This window comes from Petaurus breviceps, unplaced genomic scaffold, assembly GCF_028583685.1.
Source record: "Petaurus breviceps papuanus isolate PSGF00001 unplaced genomic scaffold, PetGlider_PUasm1.0 79, whole genome shotgun sequence".
In the NCBI taxonomy this organism is placed as follows: domain Eukaryota; kingdom Metazoa; phylum Chordata; class Mammalia; order Diprotodontia; family Petauridae; genus Petaurus; species Petaurus breviceps.
This window is the reverse complement of record NW_027186523.1, coordinates 6,559,634-6,579,475: the sequence shown is the minus strand read 5'-3', so window position 1 is coordinate 6,579,475 and position 19,842 is coordinate 6,559,634. Positions and strand designations below refer to the sequence as shown.

At 38.3% G+C, this 19,842-nt stretch overlaps 1 protein-coding gene across 1 annotated transcript in view; it reads right to left on the bottom strand.

Annotated features, from left to right (window-relative positions):
• The window catches only part of LOC138175809 (basic helix-loop-helix ARNT-like protein 2), an 80,590-nt gene that overhangs the window by 38,972 nt on the left and 21,776 nt on the right, over positions 1–19,842 (bottom strand). The window contains exons 2-5 of the mRNA XM_069106309.1: positions 15,343–15,384; positions 13,695–13,733; positions 7,684–7,841; positions 614–693 (exon numbers count right to left, since the gene is read on the bottom strand). Coding sequence (XP_068962410.1) covers positions 614–693; positions 7,684–7,841; positions 13,695–13,733; positions 15,343–15,362 — 297 coding nt within the window. The 5' untranslated portion in view covers positions 15,363–15,384. The remainder of the gene's footprint in view (positions 1–613; positions 694–7,683; positions 7,842–13,694; positions 13,734–15,342; positions 15,385–19,842) is intronic.

Sequence of the window (19,842 nt, the reverse complement as noted above, 5' to 3'; positions counted from 1 at the left end):
GCAAAGATACTAGAGTGGTTTGCCATTTCCTTCTTGAGTTCATTTAACAGATGAGGAAACAGAGGTAAACAGGGTTAAGTGACTTGCCCAGGGTCACATAGCTAGTAAAAGTCTAAGACCAGAGTGGAACTCAGGAAGATGAGTCCTGATTCCAAGTCCAACACTCTATCCACTGTGCCAACTGCCTGCCTATGTATGTATGTATGTACGAACATATGTTTCTTTAATGTTTGTGAAATGTTTACATACAAGAAAGATCTCTGGACATCAGAGCAGCTAGTGGAGTTGGTGAGTTTGGGAGGAAACATGAAAGCACCATATCCATTAGGTGGAATACTGGGCTAACGATAAAGGAACAACAGCCACAAACTATCTTAACTCATAATTTTGCTCAGTCTTGTCTACTAACACTCCTTCCCTACCTTCTTGACTCTGAAACTCACGTACTATGGCCAAACCTGCATGTTTCCTTTTACTATAATAAAAAAAGCAAGGCTCATTGTTCCAAAGAGGAAACAGGGTAAAGACCTTCCTTCCCCCCTTCTCCCTTCAGTCAAACAAAAAGGAAAGGCAAATAAGGACAAGAATGGAGGAAATATATGTCTTGACTTACCTTGAGGATTAAATGTCTCAGCTCATCATCTTGTATAAATGTAGGCCTGTAATTATCTCCTGCATAAGAACTGGTAGAGCCTAAAAATAAGAAGCAAACATAAAAAGGTCCTGAAAACACATTCCAGGATGAAACATACATTGTTTTCCAGAAATCTTTTTAAAACAGTGTATTTTCATGAAGCTAGTAGACAACCATATTTGGACCTACAATGGAAGCTGGTGAAAGGAATTCTGCTCCTTGAGGCAAACCTGTTTTTCTTCCCCAATCTTAAGTGAAGGAAATATAAATGATTTACTCTGGAACTGTGATTGTATAAGATATGAGACTGTATGTGACTTACCTTTTGGGGTAAAAGTGTACAGTCAAGTTGGGGTAGCTTGGTGGCACAGTACATAGAGTACAGGGACTGAAGGCAGGAAGACTCCTCTTCCTGAGTTCAAATCTGGTCTCAGATGCTTACTAGTTGTGTGAACCTGGGCAAGTCACTTAACCACCCCGTTTGCCTCAGTTTCCTCATCTGTAAAATGAACTGGAGAAGGAAATGGAAAACCACTCCAGTATCTTTGCCAAGAAAACCCCAAATGGTGTCACAAAGAGTTGGAAATGACTGATAACAACTGAACAAAAATATAGTTAAATGATTTACCTAAGGATGGGACCTGGAAGTTTCATTTTTACTGGTGTGGTCCCTAAAAGACCATAGATTTAGAACTGGAAGGGATTTTCAGGAGTCCTTCAAGTCCAGCTACCTCATTTTGCAGATGAAGAAACTGAGGTTGAAAGAGGTTAATTGATTACAAAACTAGTAAGCCTCTGAGTCAGGATCTGAACTCAGGTCTTTCCTGACTTCAAGCCCAACTCTTTATATACTGTACCACCTAGCTGCCTTCCTGAAATCATCCTTTTTTTCTTTCTATGTTGTGAGAATTCTTTATTTGCTTTCAAATGACATATTAATGGACGGAGGTAACTACGTATTTTTTTTAACTCATGTGCAAAACACAACGAATACTTTCTATGTAAAGAGCTTTTATTTAGTTCAATAGTGTTTGGCACTTGATAGGTGCTTAATAAATGTTCGTTCATTTCCTTGCTCAGTGATATCTAGCAGCATCTCTGCTGCTAATATATTATGTTTGGCTGACTGGTTAAGGAAAGTAGCGCAGACTGGATACGCTGTTTTCCTGTGTTCAAAATGCCATAAGGGGAAGCAAGCAGCACCATGGAGGCGGATGCTCTTTTCTGCATTGTAGCACTCCAAGTTAAAGCAAATTACCTCCTACTCTGGAACGGAACACAAGCAACCTAGCGTCATAGGGCTGGGAGGGATCTCAGATCAAGAAATACTCAATAAACCCAAGGAAAAGCTACAGTAAGTACACTTTACCAACCCAAGTCCATCCAAAGAGATAACCAGAAACTTTGCAGGAATTTGGGAAGAGGTTCAGTCAGAAAAACCTAGCTAAAAGGGCAGTTCTCTGAAGCTAGGGAGGCCTGCAGACTGAAGCTGCAGAATAGGGAATGAAAGAGAGAGCCCTGGAGAGAGTACAGCTCTGTTACTCTGACCGCAAGACAGGATCTGAAGCCTCTGTACTAAGAATGGAGTCATAATGAGCTTGTACCTTAGACTGGATTAGCCCAGAACAGATCACCCCTGGTATCACTCTGGAAGACAAAGCAGACCATCTCATTACCTCCTTGTGGCATCTGCCTTTTAAGTAAGAATACTTACTTATAAAGAATAGCTGGAGCAACCTCTGTAGTATACTAAGAACAGAGGGTTCATTACCACTACCCTCCCCCAGCTGATACAGATCAGTACTAATGAAAATGTCATCATTCCATCAAGAAGTACAATCTTACACAAGTAACAGACCCCTTGAAAATCAGATTGGATCAGGCAGAGATCTGTCTCTGTGAGACAGCAAGAAATGCTAGAACAAAAATTGAAAGACTGAAAAAAATATCAGAAAATGGAAGGTACCTTCTATAAAAAACAAATGACCTTGAAAACAGGTCAAGGAAGGAGAACTTCAGAGTCATCAAACTAGATGAAAGCCTAGATCAGGCATGGGGAACTTGTGACCTTGGGTCCTCATATGGCCCTCTAGGTCCTCAAGTGCAGCCCTCTGACTGAATCCAAACTTCACAGAACAAATCCCCTTAATAAAAGGATTTATTCTGTAAAGTTTGTACTCAGTCAGCAAGCCACACCTAAGGACCTAGAATGCCACATGTGGCCTCCAGGCTACAGGTTCCCTACCCCTCACCTAGACCATAAAAAGAGCAAAGAAACCATATTTCAAGAAATCATGAATGAAAACTGTCCAGACCTAAAAGAATCTCAAGGTAAAATGAAAACAGAAAGAATCTACTAGTCCTCTCTGGAAAGAAAACCCCAAAATGAAAATGCCTGAACCTCAGCTAAAATCCAGAGCTTAGAGTATGACAGTTGACAAGTATTTATAGAACAAGGGAAAGGAAGGAGATGGGTAGAGAAAGGCCTCCCACAGAATGTATGATTTGAATGGAGTTTTCTGCCTTCTAGCTTCCCTTGCTTTCTGTTATTTCTATGATTTGTTCTTTGACCTACTAATCCTTTGATTTGTTATAATTGTTATTTACTCTTCAATTAATTTTAGTCCTTTCTTCAAAGGCCCATTATTGAATATAATTTTCCTTGCACTGTGGTTGGTAAATGATATGTTTGATATTTCTGCTTTTTATGAATTTGAATTTTTATGCCTTAGGACATGATCAGCTGAAGGGCAGCAACCTGCTGGAGAAGATATGAAGAAATAACAGAAAATTTCATTAAAGAAAATGACAATTGAGAAAATACTTTGGATATGCTTCAGGTTGTCAAAGTCCTGTAAGGCCTAAACTTTCTTTGATATATTTTTTTGTACCAGCTTTTTTTTTTTAAGTCCTCCTAATAGTATTTGACATTCTTTTAAAGACTTGAGTTCAATTCAATTCAACATGCATTTATTAAGCACCCACTGTATGCACAGTATTGTCCTTGCCTTCACAGAGAATATAGCCTAATGGAGAATAAGACATCAACTCTTACATTTTAAGTACATTAGAGAATTACAAAACAAAGCGCTAAGGAGGGTCCAAAAGAGGAAACTCATTAATAAGCCCAGAATCATGGCAGACTTTGTGTAGGAGCTTACATCTGAGCTGATTTCAGGGTTTGTCGGGGTCATTAAAAGGAACCAGGGAGGTTTAACTTAAAGAAAAGAAGGGTTAAGAGAAGTGAGTCTGGAGATGTATTTCTTTTTTTTTTAGAGATTGCCAAAGGTAAGAAAGATTGACTTATTATATTTGCGCCCAGAGGGCATTGAATTGAATTGAATCAGACAGAAGCTAGAGACAGGCATATTTTGGCTCAATATAAAAATTAACTTCTTGGCAATCATTAAGTGCCGTGCAACTGGAGATCTTCAAGCAGAGACTGACTTGTTGGTCGTCAGGAATGTCGTAAGGGGTTTCACATAGAGGGATTGGACTAGATGGTATTTTGTTGTGAACATTAAGATGCTATGACTGATTTGTTTCTGTTATAAAAGCTTAAGGAAAATGTTATGTAAACTTCATGGCAACTTTCACTGATGCCAAAAGATCAACTAATCTATTACACAACATACTGCGATTAAAAATCGGGTCCCAGAAAATTCCCCCCCAAAAAAGGCTCCTCCCACCATTGACCATTCCACCTCCATCACCAGGAGCTTCAGGACCTGTTTGCCTCCCAATTGATCTATTGAATACCTGCCTTACTGTATCTTTTAGGATACAGCACACATACCAGACCTATGAAAGCTACTTTACTAGGTCCCTCATGTACAGCACAGTGCTATAGAAACTGCATGAATCTGGAATGAGAGGACCTCTTCAAACAGAGCCTTTGGTCATTAGCTACCTGTGTAGCTCCCTCCACACTTCAATACTTCCCTAGGATATCATCCCTGCACTGGCTACACTCTCCTCTCCTCCTGATCTGGAGCCAGTGGGGGGCCAGTTCAATCTACACTATCCTCTACTCTTTGCCCCCTTGTCCTATTGCTGAGGCCTTGCCAGACTTCAACCTTGGATTACATCCACTATCTATAGCCTTCACTCTTATCCACATGCGGTTGAATCAAACTGGAGGAAACCACAAATCCATGCTGCTTCAGTCTACTACAAATTTATGTTATATAAACTCTACTCGGCCCTCATATCAACAAGGCAATCCTTTACCCATGATGAAAGTGCTATCCACCTCCAGAGAGAGAACTGATGAATTCTGAGTGCAGACTGAAGCGTACTTTTTTTACTTTATTTTTCTTGTTTGTGTGTGTGTGTGCTTTTGTAATACAGAAATATGTTTTGCAGGACTTCATATGTATAATCTACATTACATTGTTTGGCTTCACAAGGGGTGGGAAAGGGGCAGGGGCAGAAGGGAGAGAGAAAATTTGGAACTCAGAATTTCAAAAAATGATTGTTAAAAATTTTTTTAATATATTTGGGAAATATTTAATGAAATAAATAAAATTTAAAAAAAAACAAGGCAATTTTACTTTTACTCCACTCTCAATGATTCTTTTTTTTTTTTTGGAAGGGCAATTGGGATTAAGTTACTTGCCCAAGGTCACATGACTAGTAAGTGTTACATGTCTGAGGTCAAATTTGAACTCAGGACCTCCTGACTCCAGGGCCTGTGCTCTTTTCATTGGGCCACCTAGCCATCCTTCTCATTGATTCTTTTTTTTTTAAATGCTTTATTAACCTCTGATTTACGTCATTCATTTCCGCCAGATTTTGAGTTACAAATTTTCTCCCTGTTTTTCCCCTACCTGCCACCCCAAAATAGCAGTCCCACAGGATATCCCCTCCTCCAATCCTCTCTCCCATATTTTCTCCCATACCCCTTTTGACTTTTCCAGTGGATTTCTATGCCCCAGTGCCTGTATATCTTATTTCCCAGTTACATGTAAAATAGTATTAATAGTGGTATATATAAATATATATTTAAATATTTGATTTTAAAACTTTGAATTCCAGATTCATTCCCTTCCTCCCTTGTCTCCCACCCTTACTGGGAAGATAAGCAATTCAGTATAGGTTGTACATGTGTGGCTAATGCAAAACAATAACATAGTAGATATATTGTAAAAGACTGACTATATTTCCCTCCTTCCTATCGCACCTCCCACTTGTTCTATTCTCTGCTTTGATCCCGTCCCTTTTCAAAAGTGGGTGCTTCCAACTTCCCTCCCCCCCAGCCTGCCCTCCCTTCCATCATCCCCCCTCTTATCCCCTTCCCCCCTACTCTCCTAGAGGGTGAGATACCCTATTTAGTGTGTATTTCATTCCCTCCCCAAGCCAAATTCAATGGGAATAAGGTTGACCCATTCCCTTTTGCCTTCCTATTCTTCCCCTCCATTGTAACCATTTTCCCTTGCCTCTTCTATATGAGATAGTTTACCCCATTCTGTCTCTCCCCATCTCCTCTCATTATATTTCTCTCTCACCTCTTAATTTCACCTTTTAAGTATCATCCCTTCCTGTTAAATTGGTCCTGTGCCCTCTATCTATGTGTACCTGTAAATATATATACACACATTCACATATGTATTCACATGCCCATATACCCTCATATATAGACATATATAATATATATAATATATATATATATATATATATATATTTCTATTCCCTTCAACTACTGAGAAAAGTTTCATAAGATAAAATTACTATTTTTCCAGGTAGGAATGTTAATAGTTCAACTTTGATAAATTCCTTATGATTCCTTTTCCCTGTTTACCTTCTCATGCTTCTCTTGCTTCTTATATCTGAATGTCAAATTTTCTTTTCAACTCTTGTTTTTTCAGTAAGAATGCTTGAAAGTCCTCTATTCCACTGAATGACCATATTTTCCCCTGAAACATGATACTCAGTTTTGTTGGGTAGGTGACTCTTGGTTTTAATCCCAGCTCCTTTGACCTCCGGAATATCATATTCCAATCCCTTTGATCCCTAAGTGTAGAAGCTGCCAGATCCTGGGTTATCCTGATTGTGTTTCCACAATATTCAAATGGTTTCTTCCTGGCTGCTTGTAATATTCTCTCCTTAATCTGGGAATTCCGGAACCTAGCTATAACATTCCTAGAAGTTTTCTTTTTGGGATCTTTTTCAGGAGGTGATCGGTGGATTCTTTCAACCTCTATTTTGCCCTCCAGTTCTAAACCCTAGTTCTGGCCCCTGTCACTTCTCTCCTATACTTATATAATAGCCTTTAAATTGGTCTCCCTGCTTGAATTATCTCCCCACTCCAATCCATCTTCCATACACCTACCAAGGTTATTTTCCTAAAGCACAATCCTGACCACATCACTTCCCTGCTTAATAAATCCCTTTTACCCTTAGGATCAAATACAAAGTTCTCTGGCATTTAAGCCTTTTGAAAGCTGGGCACTTCACATTTTACTCTTCTCCATACTTTAGGGTGCAGCAATACTGGTCTACTTGTTATTCCTCAAATACGGTGCTTCCTCTCTCATACACCCCTTCAGCTTGTCCCTTGTACTTGGAACAATCTTTCTCTTTTGTTGTTGTTCAGTCACGTCTGACAATTCATGACCCTGTATGGGGTTTTCTTGGCAAAGATACTGGAGTGGTTTGCCATTTCATCCTCCAGTGGATTAAGACAAACAGGTTTAAGTGACTTGCCAAGGTCACACAGCTCCTGAGTGTCTGGGTCCAAATTTGAATTCATGTCTTCCTGAATCCAGCCCTAGTGGCGAGCCACTTCGCTGTCTTTCTTCATCACTGGCTTCTTAAAGACTCAGATCAAATGCTACTTTCTGTAGGAGGCCTTCCTAGAGAACTCAGTCACTGGAGCCATTCATTCCCTTTATGGTTCTTTCCTTCTACTCTTGAAAATGACTATTCATTTACATGTCACCTCCCTCATTCATATGCAAGACTAATGAGACACAGCTGAAAAGAAGGCGGTCACTAGTTTAGAACAAGAAATTATCATATAACTGAAAAAAAAATGCTTCCCCACTTACCTTTTAAGGACTTCAAATGCTGCACAGCCATTCTCAGTACAGTAAGTTTGTCCAGCTTACGGGCCACGGGATTGCAATGAGGGATCATAGCAGATAGTTCTTCAATTAAATTATTCATTTTATCTCTCCTCCGTTTTTCTGTCTGACTATGTGCTTCTCTGAAAAGAAATAATTTCACTTCAGTGTAAAATTTTTTTAAAATGTAGTGACTAATACAAGAATTATCTTAGACGATCAACCCAGAAAGTATATCTATTTAACTTTTCCTTTATTCCTGTAATACCTTGACAATAGGGTCATAGAATCATACATTTAGAGCTAACAGGGCCATTAAATCTAACTTCCTCATTTTACAAAAGAGGAAACTCAAGCACAGAAACATTAAGTGACTTGTCCAGAGTTACATAGCTGCTAAATATCTGAGGTAAGGTCTGAAATGAGGTCTTCTATATTCAAAGTCCAGAGTTCTAGTCACTACTCCAGGCTATTGATAAAAATTTCTTGGGAGAAGATGGCAGAGTAAAAACAGGAACTTGCTGAGCTCCTGCCCCAACCACTTCTAATACTTGTAAAATATGACTCTTAAACAAACTTTAGAGCTACAGAACCCACAAAATGACAAAGAGAAAAAATCTCCCACTGAAGGCAGCCTGGTAGGCCGGAAGGAAGGGTCTATCACATGAGGCTGGGAGCCGAGCATAGTCCTGCATGAGCCACCACCCAGGTCCAGATTCAGGGCAGCCCTGACCAGCAACACAGACCAGCTGGAGCCAATCACCAGCGGTTTCCAGACTTCTTAACCCATAAACGCCAAAGAGAAAGTAAAAGGTCAGTAGGGAACTCTGTTACAATTGGGAAGAGAAGAGCACCATCCGGCCCCTGTGGTGGCAGAGGCACGGTGGCTGCAGCTGCTGCCATGTGGCTTCCTCAAGAGTTCCTGGCCTGAAGATTGTAGGAGAACCAAGCGACCATTCAGAGGGTTTTTTTTTTGACCTGCTTAGATCTGGGTCGCAGCTTGTGGTGGCTATAGAGAGGGTGCCCTCCTCATAGCTGTGACAACATTTGCAAAAACCCCAGCAATTTGGGACGAAGCTCTCTCCACTCTGGAAGAAGAGTACTGCTGTGGCAAAGAGTTCAAAAGTCAAGTGATTGGCTGGCAAGATGAGCAAGCAGAGGAAGCACAATCAGACCACAGAATCCTTTCTGGGGGGCAAAAAGGATCAAAACATGGAACTAGAAGAAGACAATGAAGTCAAAACTCCTGCATCAAAAGCTTCCAAGAAAAATATGAACTGCTTACAGGCCATGGAGGAGCTCAAGAAGGATTTTGAAAATCAAGAGAAGTGGAGAAAAAATTGGGAAGAGAAATGAGAATGATGCAAGAAAATCATGAAAAGCAAGTCAGCAGCTTGCTAAGGAGACCCAAAAAATACTGAAAAAAAATCTTTAAAAAAATAGACTGGGGTGGCTGGATGGTGCAGTGAGTGGAGCACTGGCCCTGGAGTCAGGAGGACCTGAGTTCCGATCCGGCCTCTGACACTTAGAACAAGAGCAGGCTCTGTGACCTTGGGCAAATCACTTAACCCCAATTGCCCTCCCCCCCCAAAAGAAGCAAAATAAAAAAAATAGACTAACTCAAATGGCAAATGAGGTCCAAAAAGGCCATAATGAGGAGAAGAATGCCTTAAAAAGACGAATTGGCCAGATGGAAAAGCAATTTCAAAGACTCATTGAAGAGAATAATTCCTTCAAAATTAGATTGGAGCAAATGGAAGCTAATGACTTTATGAGAAATCAAGATACTATAAAACAGATCCAAACAAATGAAAAAATAGAAGGCAAGGTCAAATATCTTATTGGAAAAACCACTGACCGGGAAAATAGGTCCAGAGAGATAATTTTAAAATTATTGGACTACCTAAAAGTCTTGACCAAAAAGAACCTAGAAATTATCCTTCAAGAAATTCTCAAGGAAAAATGCCCTGATATTCTAAAACCAGAGGGCAAAATAGAAACTGAAAGAATTCACTGATCACTTCTTGAAAAAGATCCCAAAAAGAAAACTCCTAGGAATATCATAGCCAAATTTCAGAGTTCCCAGGCCAAGAAGAAAATATAACAAGCTGTCAGGAAGAAACAATTTGAGTATTGTGGAAACACAATCAGGATAACACAAGACCTAGAAGCTTCTACCTTAAGGGAACAAAGGGCTTGGAATATGATATTGCGGAGGTCAAAGGAGCTAGGATTAAAACCAAGAATCACCTTCCCAGCAAAACTGAGTATAATGCTTCAGGGGAAAATATGGTCACTCAATGAAATAGAGGACTTTTAAGTATTCTTGATGAAAAAACCAGAGCTGAACAAAAAATTTGACTTTCAACTACAGGAAGCAAGAGAAGCTAAACAGGAAAAAGAAATCATAAGGAACTTATTAAAGTTGAACTATTTGCATTCCTACATAGAAAAACAATAACTATAACTCATGAGACTTTTCTCAGTATGAGGATAGTTAAAGGGAATATATATGTATACATACATATATATATATGTATGTATAGGAGGGTGTATGTGTGTATAAATACATATGTGAGTGTGTATATGTGTGTACATGTATACATAGAGGGCACAGGGTCAGTTGAATAAGAAGGGATGATATCTAAAAAATAAAATCAAGAGGTGAGAGAGGAATACAATGGGAGAAGGAGAAAGGGAGAGATAAAATAGGGTAAATTATCTCATATAAAAGAGACAAGAGAAAGCTGTTACAATGGAGGGGAAGAGCAGAACGGTGAAAGGGAATTGGTCAACCTTCTCTCATTGAATTTGGCTTAAGGAGGGAATAACATACATGCTCAATTGGGTATCTTACCCTACAGGAAAATAAGGGGGAAGGGGATAAGAGGTGGGGATCATAGAAGGGAGGGCAGATTGTGGGAGAGGGTAGTTAGAAGCAAACACTTTTGAAAAGTGACATGGTCAAAGGAGAAAATAATAAATCGGGGGCAAGATAGGATGGAGGGAAATACTACTAGTCTTTCACAATATAACTACTATGGAAATGTTTTGCATAGCTACACATGTACAACCTATATTGAATTGTTTATCTTTCCAGTGGAGGTGGGTGAGGAGGGAAGAAGGGAAAGAATCTGGAACTCAAAGTTTTAAAACAAATGTTAAAATAAAACTTCTTGGGATTTCTATAAACTCATGAAATCCTTTTCCACTTTTTTTTTCTTTCCATTCTCATACTTATCTGCACATTAGCTCCCAAGTAGCTTAGGTTTTTCTACTTAATTTGCCAGTGGTTCACATTCAAATGGAAAATAATGGCCACTAGGTTATTGGCATGGACAATAACTGTATTTTAGATGGTTCAAGTCTGGAAGACCTGAGTTCAAAGCCAGCCTCAGATACTGTAATGGAAATGCAAATTTAAAGATCTTCCCTGCCTCTAGGCTAAAGTGCACCTGGAGCCTGGGGTGGGAGGCTTGTTTTTCAGTTGATAACTTTTTGATTGGCCAGTGGGTCCAAAAGGTTGTTACATTCTCTGAGCCAGGAGAAGGCTATATAATCCCTTATGTGTAGCTTTGTTTTGGGGGCTCACTTTGAGAAGTGTTCTGTGATTTGATCTGGATTCTGGGAAGCTGTTGTCCAGAGCACCCCGGCTTTGAAAAACCCAGATGTTGAAACCCAGATGATGATTTGGTATGGATGTAATAGCTGGACAGTTTGGAAAGCTGTCTACTTGATCTGTTTCTGTCTTGATAATTCTGCCTGTATGCTTTGAAGTTTGGGGTGCTGACCTTTTTCCCCTGAACGAGGTAAATGATATATGTTTGACTGATTAAAGTAAGCTTGTTAACCCATTTTGAGTTGCTTTCCTTTATCAAAGCAGATCCAAGAACCTGTGTTGGCAGCAAACCCTGAGGACGCTTAGGGTGCTTGCTGCCACAGATACGTACTATTATGTAACCCTGGGCAAGACACTTAACCTTTGGTTGACTCAGTTTCCTCATCTACAAAATGGGGATAATAATATTACCTACCTTTCAGGGTTATGATAAGGACCAAATAAGATAATAATTATAACCCCCTTAGCAGAGTTCTTGGCACATATTAAGTGCTATATAAATATTAGGAAGAAGATGGCGGTGAGGATGATGTTAATGATGCTGGAAATGGAAGTTCAAGGTGGGTTCCAGACCTGTGATTTCATCACTGTAGGTAACCTCTGGTGTGGGAATGCCTTCCACCAATATAGATTAGAGGCTCATTGTCTTATAGAGCACTGAGAGCTTCCTCTGGTCATACAGTGAATGTCTGAGGCAGGAGGGACTGAACACAAGGCTTCCTGACTCCAAAGCTAATCTTCTACCCACTACATAAGAGGTATTAAATACTCACTGATACAACACTCCCAAGTGCTGCCCAAACTAAATTAAAATGTATTGGGGAAATAGTTAACAAAATAAATGAAAATACAATAGAACACAAATAATGTTAACATATGATTTTCTCAGTCAATATTTAGCCAACAAGGATCCAGTTCTGTTTGTCTCTGAATTTTCACTGCACCTCACCATTGTTGTTGGTTTTGTTCAGTGGTTTTTCAGTTGTGTTTAACTCTCCATGAGCCCATTTGGGTTTTCTTAACAAAGATGCTAGGTTTGCCATTTCCTTCTCCAGTTCATTTTTCAGGTGAGGAAACTGAGGCAAAGAGGATTAAGTGCCGTGCCCAGGGTCACACAGATAGTAATTGTCTGAGGCCATATTTGAACTCAGTGATATGAGTCTTTCTGACTCCAGACAGGGCATTCTATCCACTACACCTCCTCACTGCCATCATACCAAAATTTGTATATCCCACTCAAATTCTAAGCCTTCATTACCAGACAATTTCTGAATTAAAATATTATTATCATCCTCACGGACTCCATTGATTGATTTTTCCCTTTTCTTTCTGATTGTGCATTAGCCTTAATACTAAAATGGACCCAGAAGCTGGATGCCAGAAGTTTTATAGAGCAGGACTAAGATAATTGCTTTGAGAAGAAAGCTTGGAATAAACTGCCTCTATCTGAAGTCCATTAATCATGGGAGGCAGTCAGCCAAAAAGATTAATCAACCAATTTGTGAATTATCAGGGCCATGGTTTTTCCTCCTGTCTTTTTCTGGGCCATTTAGCATTTCTGGGCCTTTATTAGCATTTTCATCAGAAAGTGGGCAAAATGGAGAGGAAACACAATGGAAATGACTCAGTCCTGCCAGTTAATAGCTATGATACAATTGGCTTAAGGTTTGATGGAAGAAAAGGTCAAAACTACTGACTAAAATAATGTTTAGGCTTTACATGAGTATTTCAGTCATCTTCCCAAGGATATTTAAGAGCTAGCTACATAACCTGGATCTATTTTTCCTCCAAAAATTTCACAGTTTAAAGAGCTGTTCAAAATGAATTTTTAAAAAGTGAGTATTGATTATTTAAGCAGAAATAATATCTAAAGTAATCAAGAAGGGCAGCAAATGGGAGGAAATCACTATTCCCATTCTCTTTTTTCTTTTTTTCCTTTTGTTTTTTTAAAGCCATCGGGGTTAAGTAACTTGCTCAAGGTTACACGGCCAGTTATTTCTGGGTGTGGAGCTAAGTATCTGAGCCCAGATTTGATCCCCAGGTCATCCTGACACTGGAGCCGGCGCTCTTACTTGCTGAGCCACCTGGCCACCCCTAAGCAATTGGGGTTAAGTAACTTGCTCAAGGTAACACGGCCAGGTGTTTCTGGGTGGGTGCTAAGTGTCTGAGCCTGGATTCGATCCCCAGGTCATCTCGACACTGGAGCCGGCGCTCTTACTTGCTGTGCTACCTGGCCGCCCCCTCTTTTTTCTTAACAAGAATAAAAAGTCTAAGGAGAACCCAATCCATTTCTGACAACTTCCAAGAACATCAACTAAAGACTGTTTGTTAGAAACAAATATTACCAAAACATCGACCAACTCACATATTAATGTACCTGAACGACTTCATTTTCACTTGTTCACCATCTTCCATTCTACAAGAGAACAGGATAAAGTATGAAACTCTATGAAAAAGCCTTTCACATTAATCTTGGAAGAGAAATCCAATACCTAGTATTATGAAACCAAGTCTAATCAAACTGAATCCCCTTAAATCCTTGGTTATAGAAGCTATGACCTAGCACACAGAGCTCTCAACATATTATCACATGCAGAAGCTGTCCTCCAATGAACAGTGCCATAGAGCTCTTCAATCCCTTCTCAGGGATAAAGACAATATTACAATGGCTTACCATCTACATGCAAAATTTATCCTACTTTCAGCAATCTCTTATCAAGCTTTCCTTTTGGCTTCTTAAGTCCCCAGAAATCTTATAAGACTTTATAATCTCAACAACAAAAACTGAATCACTAGGAAGGGTGCTATTTCTAGAGGTTAGGTGGCAAAAAATGATATTTGATCAATAAAATAAAGTTGAATATCCACATGAGCTTGTGCTATCACAGTGAGGAGGAAAACTAGGGAGGTAAAGGAGAAAGTTTTCATAGAAGAAGTTCAAAGGTTGTAAATGCTAATTTCACAAATATATTCTACACATTTTGTTGTTGTTGCTCAGCTATTTTTTCAATCTTGTCTGACCTTTAGTGATCCCAAGGAATTTCTCTTGGTAGAGATACTAGAATGGTTTGCCATTTCCTTCTCCTTCTCATTTTACAGATGAGGAAAATGAGGTGAACAGGATTAAATGACCTACCCAGGGTCACACAGCAAGTATCTGAGGCAGAATTTGAGCTCAGGTCTTCTTGACCCCAGGACCTGGGCTCTATCCACTGTACTACCTCGCTGCCTTTACATACATACATATATACATATTCTTATATGTACGTGTGCATATGTATGCACACACATGTATACACACTGTATATACATGTTATAGGTTACCAATCACTTTCACATACATAGATTGATCACAAAATAATATTTAATTTAAGAATAAATACATTGGCCACAGAATTATCTAAGCCTAAAATAAATCACTAGGCAAATTAAAAGTTTTAATAAAAAGTGAAACTATGGTCTCTGTCTCTATAGTATCAATGTGGAATTGGTTCAGTTACTTATGCTCCTATCCATCAGAAATGCAAATATCAGAATACCAGTTAATATGAAATGAATTAATAATTTTATTAGCATTAAACATTTTATCAGCTATGTGACTTTTGAGTCAGATTTAACCAATCATCAAGCATTTATTGCCTACTATGTTAGGAGAAACAATATGAACCAATCCCTACTTGCAAGGTATTTAACAGTATCTTCTAATAAAGGTATTTTTAAAGAAATGATTGGGGGTAGCTAGGTGGTGCAGTGAATAGAACACAGGCCCTGGAGTCAGGAGGACCTGAGTTCAAATCAGACTTCAGACTCTTGACACACTAGCTGTGTGACCTTGGGCAAGTCACTTAACCCCAATTGCCCTGCCTTCCCCCCTCCAAAAAAATACTTAAAAAAAGAAATGAGTGCATATTCCAGAAGTAAAGAGGGGCAGGGCCATACAAACAACATACACACTCATGAGAATAACTTTCCTTTTCCCATATTGAAATAATTAATAGTTAGTTTGAAAATAGCTGATGGTTTACCTGCTTTGTAGATAGTCCATACCAATTTCAACAGCTTCTTCTCTGCAGAAATAAAAAAGGATGAACAAATTAAAATGCACTTTTTTTCTCCCCTTTTTTCCCCAATTAGGCATAAAGCAGGAAAAAAAATGAATAGTAATAATAACTAATGATGCTCTCCAATAGGTCAGCTAGAATCAGAGACACATATATACTTATGCTTCAATGTATATTGATGTTAATTTTAAAAAATTAAACAAATGGACTTTCATCACAGTTGCTCTCTATCAAAGTTCAGGATGAATGTGGCCCCAGACAAACATACTGCACTTAAATCTAAACTCACTCTCAGTTATTAATTATGCCTTTGTTTTAGGTGAGCAGTTCTCAAGCTTTTTGGTCTCAGGACTCAAAATTACTGAGGATTCCAAAAAGCTTTTGTTTATGTGTTATATCTCTTGATATTTACTGTAATTGAAGCTAAAACTGATAAATTTTAAAAATATTTTTTTTTAAAGCAATTGGGGTTAAGTAATTTGCTCAAGGTTACATGGCCAGTTATTTTGTGTGGGTGTTAAGTATCTGAGGCCAAAATCAATCCCAGGTCTCCCAACTCCAGGGTCAGTGCTCTTACTCACTGTGCCACCTGGCCACCCCAAAAATATTTCTTAATTCATTTAACAATAATAATAAATCATATGTTAACATAGTATATTTTTATGAAAATAATTTTTCCCAAATAAAAAAATAGTAAGAAAACTGCAAATATCTTTAATATCTGGCTTCATAGAAGACAACTGTATTCTCCTGTCTGCTTCTCATTCAATCTGTTGTGTTATTTTGGCTCAAGTATATTATGAAAATCTGGACTCATGCAGTTATGTTGTTGAAAAGGGGGAGGGGCGGCTAGGTGGCGCAGTGAATAGAGCACTGGCCCTGGAGTCAGGAGGACCTGAATTCAAATCCAGCCTCAGACACTTAACACAAAAACTAGCCATATGACCTTGAGCAAGTCACTTAACCCCAATTGCCTTCCAAAAAGCAAAAGAGAAAAAGAAAAACGGGAGAGTGTTTTAATAGGTAAGTAATATCTTAGTATTATTGTAAAACTATTTTTTACCTTAAAGATCTCCTGAGAGGGTTTCAGGGACACCCAGGGGTCTTCAGACCATATGCTGAGAACTTCTATTTTAGGCCATTGGTGACAGTTTGTTAGTTAAACAAACAGATGTTTAGCTTGCTATCAGCTATTATATTTTATATAACTATATATTATCATATTATATATTATAGTATTTCTCCTAATATGTTGTCTATAACCATCTTTTCTCCTTACCACATTATAGTGTGTTATACTTATTTGTGTATTTCTTGCTTCCTCTCACCCCCACACTATAAGCAGCTTGTGGTCAGGGACTGTATCGTTTGATGATGATAATGGTTGCTTATACTTATACAGAGCTAAAAGGTTTACAAAGTACTTTACATCCAGGAGTTCATTTTATCTTCACAACAAACCCACTGAAGCACATTTTGTGATCTTCATTTTAAATAAAAAGGTGACAGTAATTATCCCAGAGTGACAAGAGTATTAAATGTTTGAGGAAGAGTTCAAAGACAGGTCTTTCTCCAAGTGTCGTTCCCTATGCTAACACATGGTGCTTCATGAAAAAATTCTAGCTGAGTCTTGTAGGAAGTGTAGATCTCTCAGGCTAATTGACTGACTCCACAGGAGTCATATAAAGCAGAGGGGAAGGGTCATCATCTAATGGGGCTAGGAAGTGATCTGACAACTTGAATTCAGATGTATATTGTGAATATAGTGAAGAGAATTTGGTGGCATGCATTATATCACATTAAGTCACAACACTATCAAATATGGAATGGCATAATAAGGCTCACGTGATTGAATTTATATTGCCACCTAAGTGATAAACAAACACCCTCCCCCAATATATTAATCACTGTAGGAATAACAGTGAGGGGCAGTATCACCTTTGAATCTCAACAGACTTATAAAGGATACTCTATAGAAGACTGAAAATAAAATTTATATACTAAACTGGTGTTATTTTCAAGAGAGGAAATGGGATATAATGGATGCAGAGCTAGCCTCAAAGTCAAGAAGACCGGGTTCAAATCCCACCTCGGACACATACTGACTGTGGGATCCTGGGCAAATCACTTAATCTCTCAATGCCCCAGTTACCTCTCTTTAAGATTGCAAATTGTGGACCAAGTATGGATCTGCATTGGAAAGAAGCATTTATTTACTTGGGAGTTCCCTATGCACATGAAATAATAGGCTTGGACTAAAAGTATTCCCAAATATTAAGTGACATTACTAAAACCCTACTCTGATACCTTACTAGGCTGTGGAAGCGACACTGGGTTCCTAAAGATTATACCAATGGATTGTAAGTTTAGGCAAGTCTCACAAAGCTAGAAAGGCATTGAGTAAGCTCTTTTTGATGAACTATATTCCTTTTTTTGACCAAGGACACATAAACCTAATTTTGCAGAAGTTAGCATCAGTTTGGTTGCAGGGTGGTGAATTCTTTGACCACAGAAATCCTTGAATATCATCTATGAAGTTGTAGAGGAGGTATAATTTGTACTGGTGGAGGACATACCTATATTAATAAAATATAGATCCTTGAAGTATTGATGTAATGTTTTCAAATGCATAATGTAAAATTAAAACAAATCTGAGGTATCACTTCAAACCTATCAGATTTGCTAATATGACAGAAAAGGAAAATGATGAATACTGGGAGTATATGGGAAAATTGGGACACTAATGCACTGTTGGTGGAGTTGTGAACTGGTCCAACCATTTTGGAGAGCAATTTGGAACCATGCTCAAAGGGCAATCAAATTGTGCATGCCCTTTGATCCAGCAATACCACTATTAGGTCTGTATCCCAAAGAGATCACAAAAAAAGGGAAAAGTACCTGTATGTACAAAAATATTGATAGCAACTCTTTTAGTGGTGGCAAAGGAATGGAAAAGGAGAGAATACCCATCAACTGGGGAATGGCTGAACAAGTTGTGGTGTATGAATGTAATGTAATACTATTGTTTAATAAGAAGTGATGAGCAGGCTGATTTCAGAAAAACCTGGAAAGACTTATATGAACTGATGCAAAGTGAAATGAGCAGAACCAGGAGAACATTGTACACAGTAATGGCAACACTGTGTGATGACTACGATTGACTTAGCTCTTCTCAACAACACAATGATTCAAGACAAGTCCAAAAGATTTATGATGGAAAATGCTAGTCATATCCAGAGAAAGAACTGGTAGAATCTAAGCACAGATCAAAGCACACTATTTTCACTTTCTTTATTTAAAAAAATCTTTTTTCTTTTGTTTTGTTTCTTCTTTTACAACATGACTAATATGGAAATATATTTTACATGATTGCACAAATACAACCTCTATCAAATTATTTACTATCTTAGGGAGAGGAAGAAAATTTGAAACTCAAGATTTTATTAAAAAATGAATGTTAAAATTGTCTTTATATATAATTAGAAAAAATAAAATAAAATTTAAAGGAAAAAAATCATAGTGCAAGCAGGGAATACTGGTGTGGGTTAAAGTGAAGACAGTCAGAGACAATCGAGTATATTTCAATTTTTATTTCAAAATAGGAAACACATACCTTCTGTCTAATATCATAAATTTATTTCTCAACAATATAAGCTCATGTGATGTTACTGGGGGAGAACTTAATTCCATAGAAAAAATGTTGCATATGATAGGCAGAAGGAGGGGTTGCCAACCTGTGTGTTTGGACAGAGTATCCACATGGTTAGGATCACTGAGTCATCAGACTGCTGATGTGGAAAAATGTGATTAAATAATGGACATCAACAAAAGCTACCATCACTTCCTAAGGACATTCAATCGGTGTAGATCAATTGCAATGAGCAGAGACATGAGGATCCTAGAAACTATTTTTGGTTAGCAAAATTTGATTTTCTTGCCAAGGAGATAAATAAGAAAGCCCAGGGCAACACCAACTTAGGACATAAACACATTTATAAAATTTTAAGGAGGAGGATAGTAGAAAATTATGACTAATATCACCTCATAAAACATAAGAAGTAGTAGATAGAAATCCAACTTTCTAGAAAGCTTAGCAAGAGACCAATTCAAGCCAGTTCATACTAAGGGCATTTAAAGATGAAACTGGTTGAAGGAAAACAAAGATACAAACAAAAATGAAAAAGATCATCAGGTTTTCATAACAAAATTTTCTCCATCGAATTTTTTCACCAATAAGAAAGAAATGGTTGCTATGATGGAAATAATAGGTCCTTTTGGAGGAAGTGAGTACTTTGTCCTAGAATTTGTGATCAAGGAGAAGGGAGCCAGTTATAATCTGACATAAACCCTAGATTTGTGGAGCATACATTTCAGAGTTGAGAAGAAGGATAAAAAGTATCTCATGTACTAAGATTCTATAGAAATGAGACCAGGAGGGATGGATAACTCAAGAAATTCTAAAGA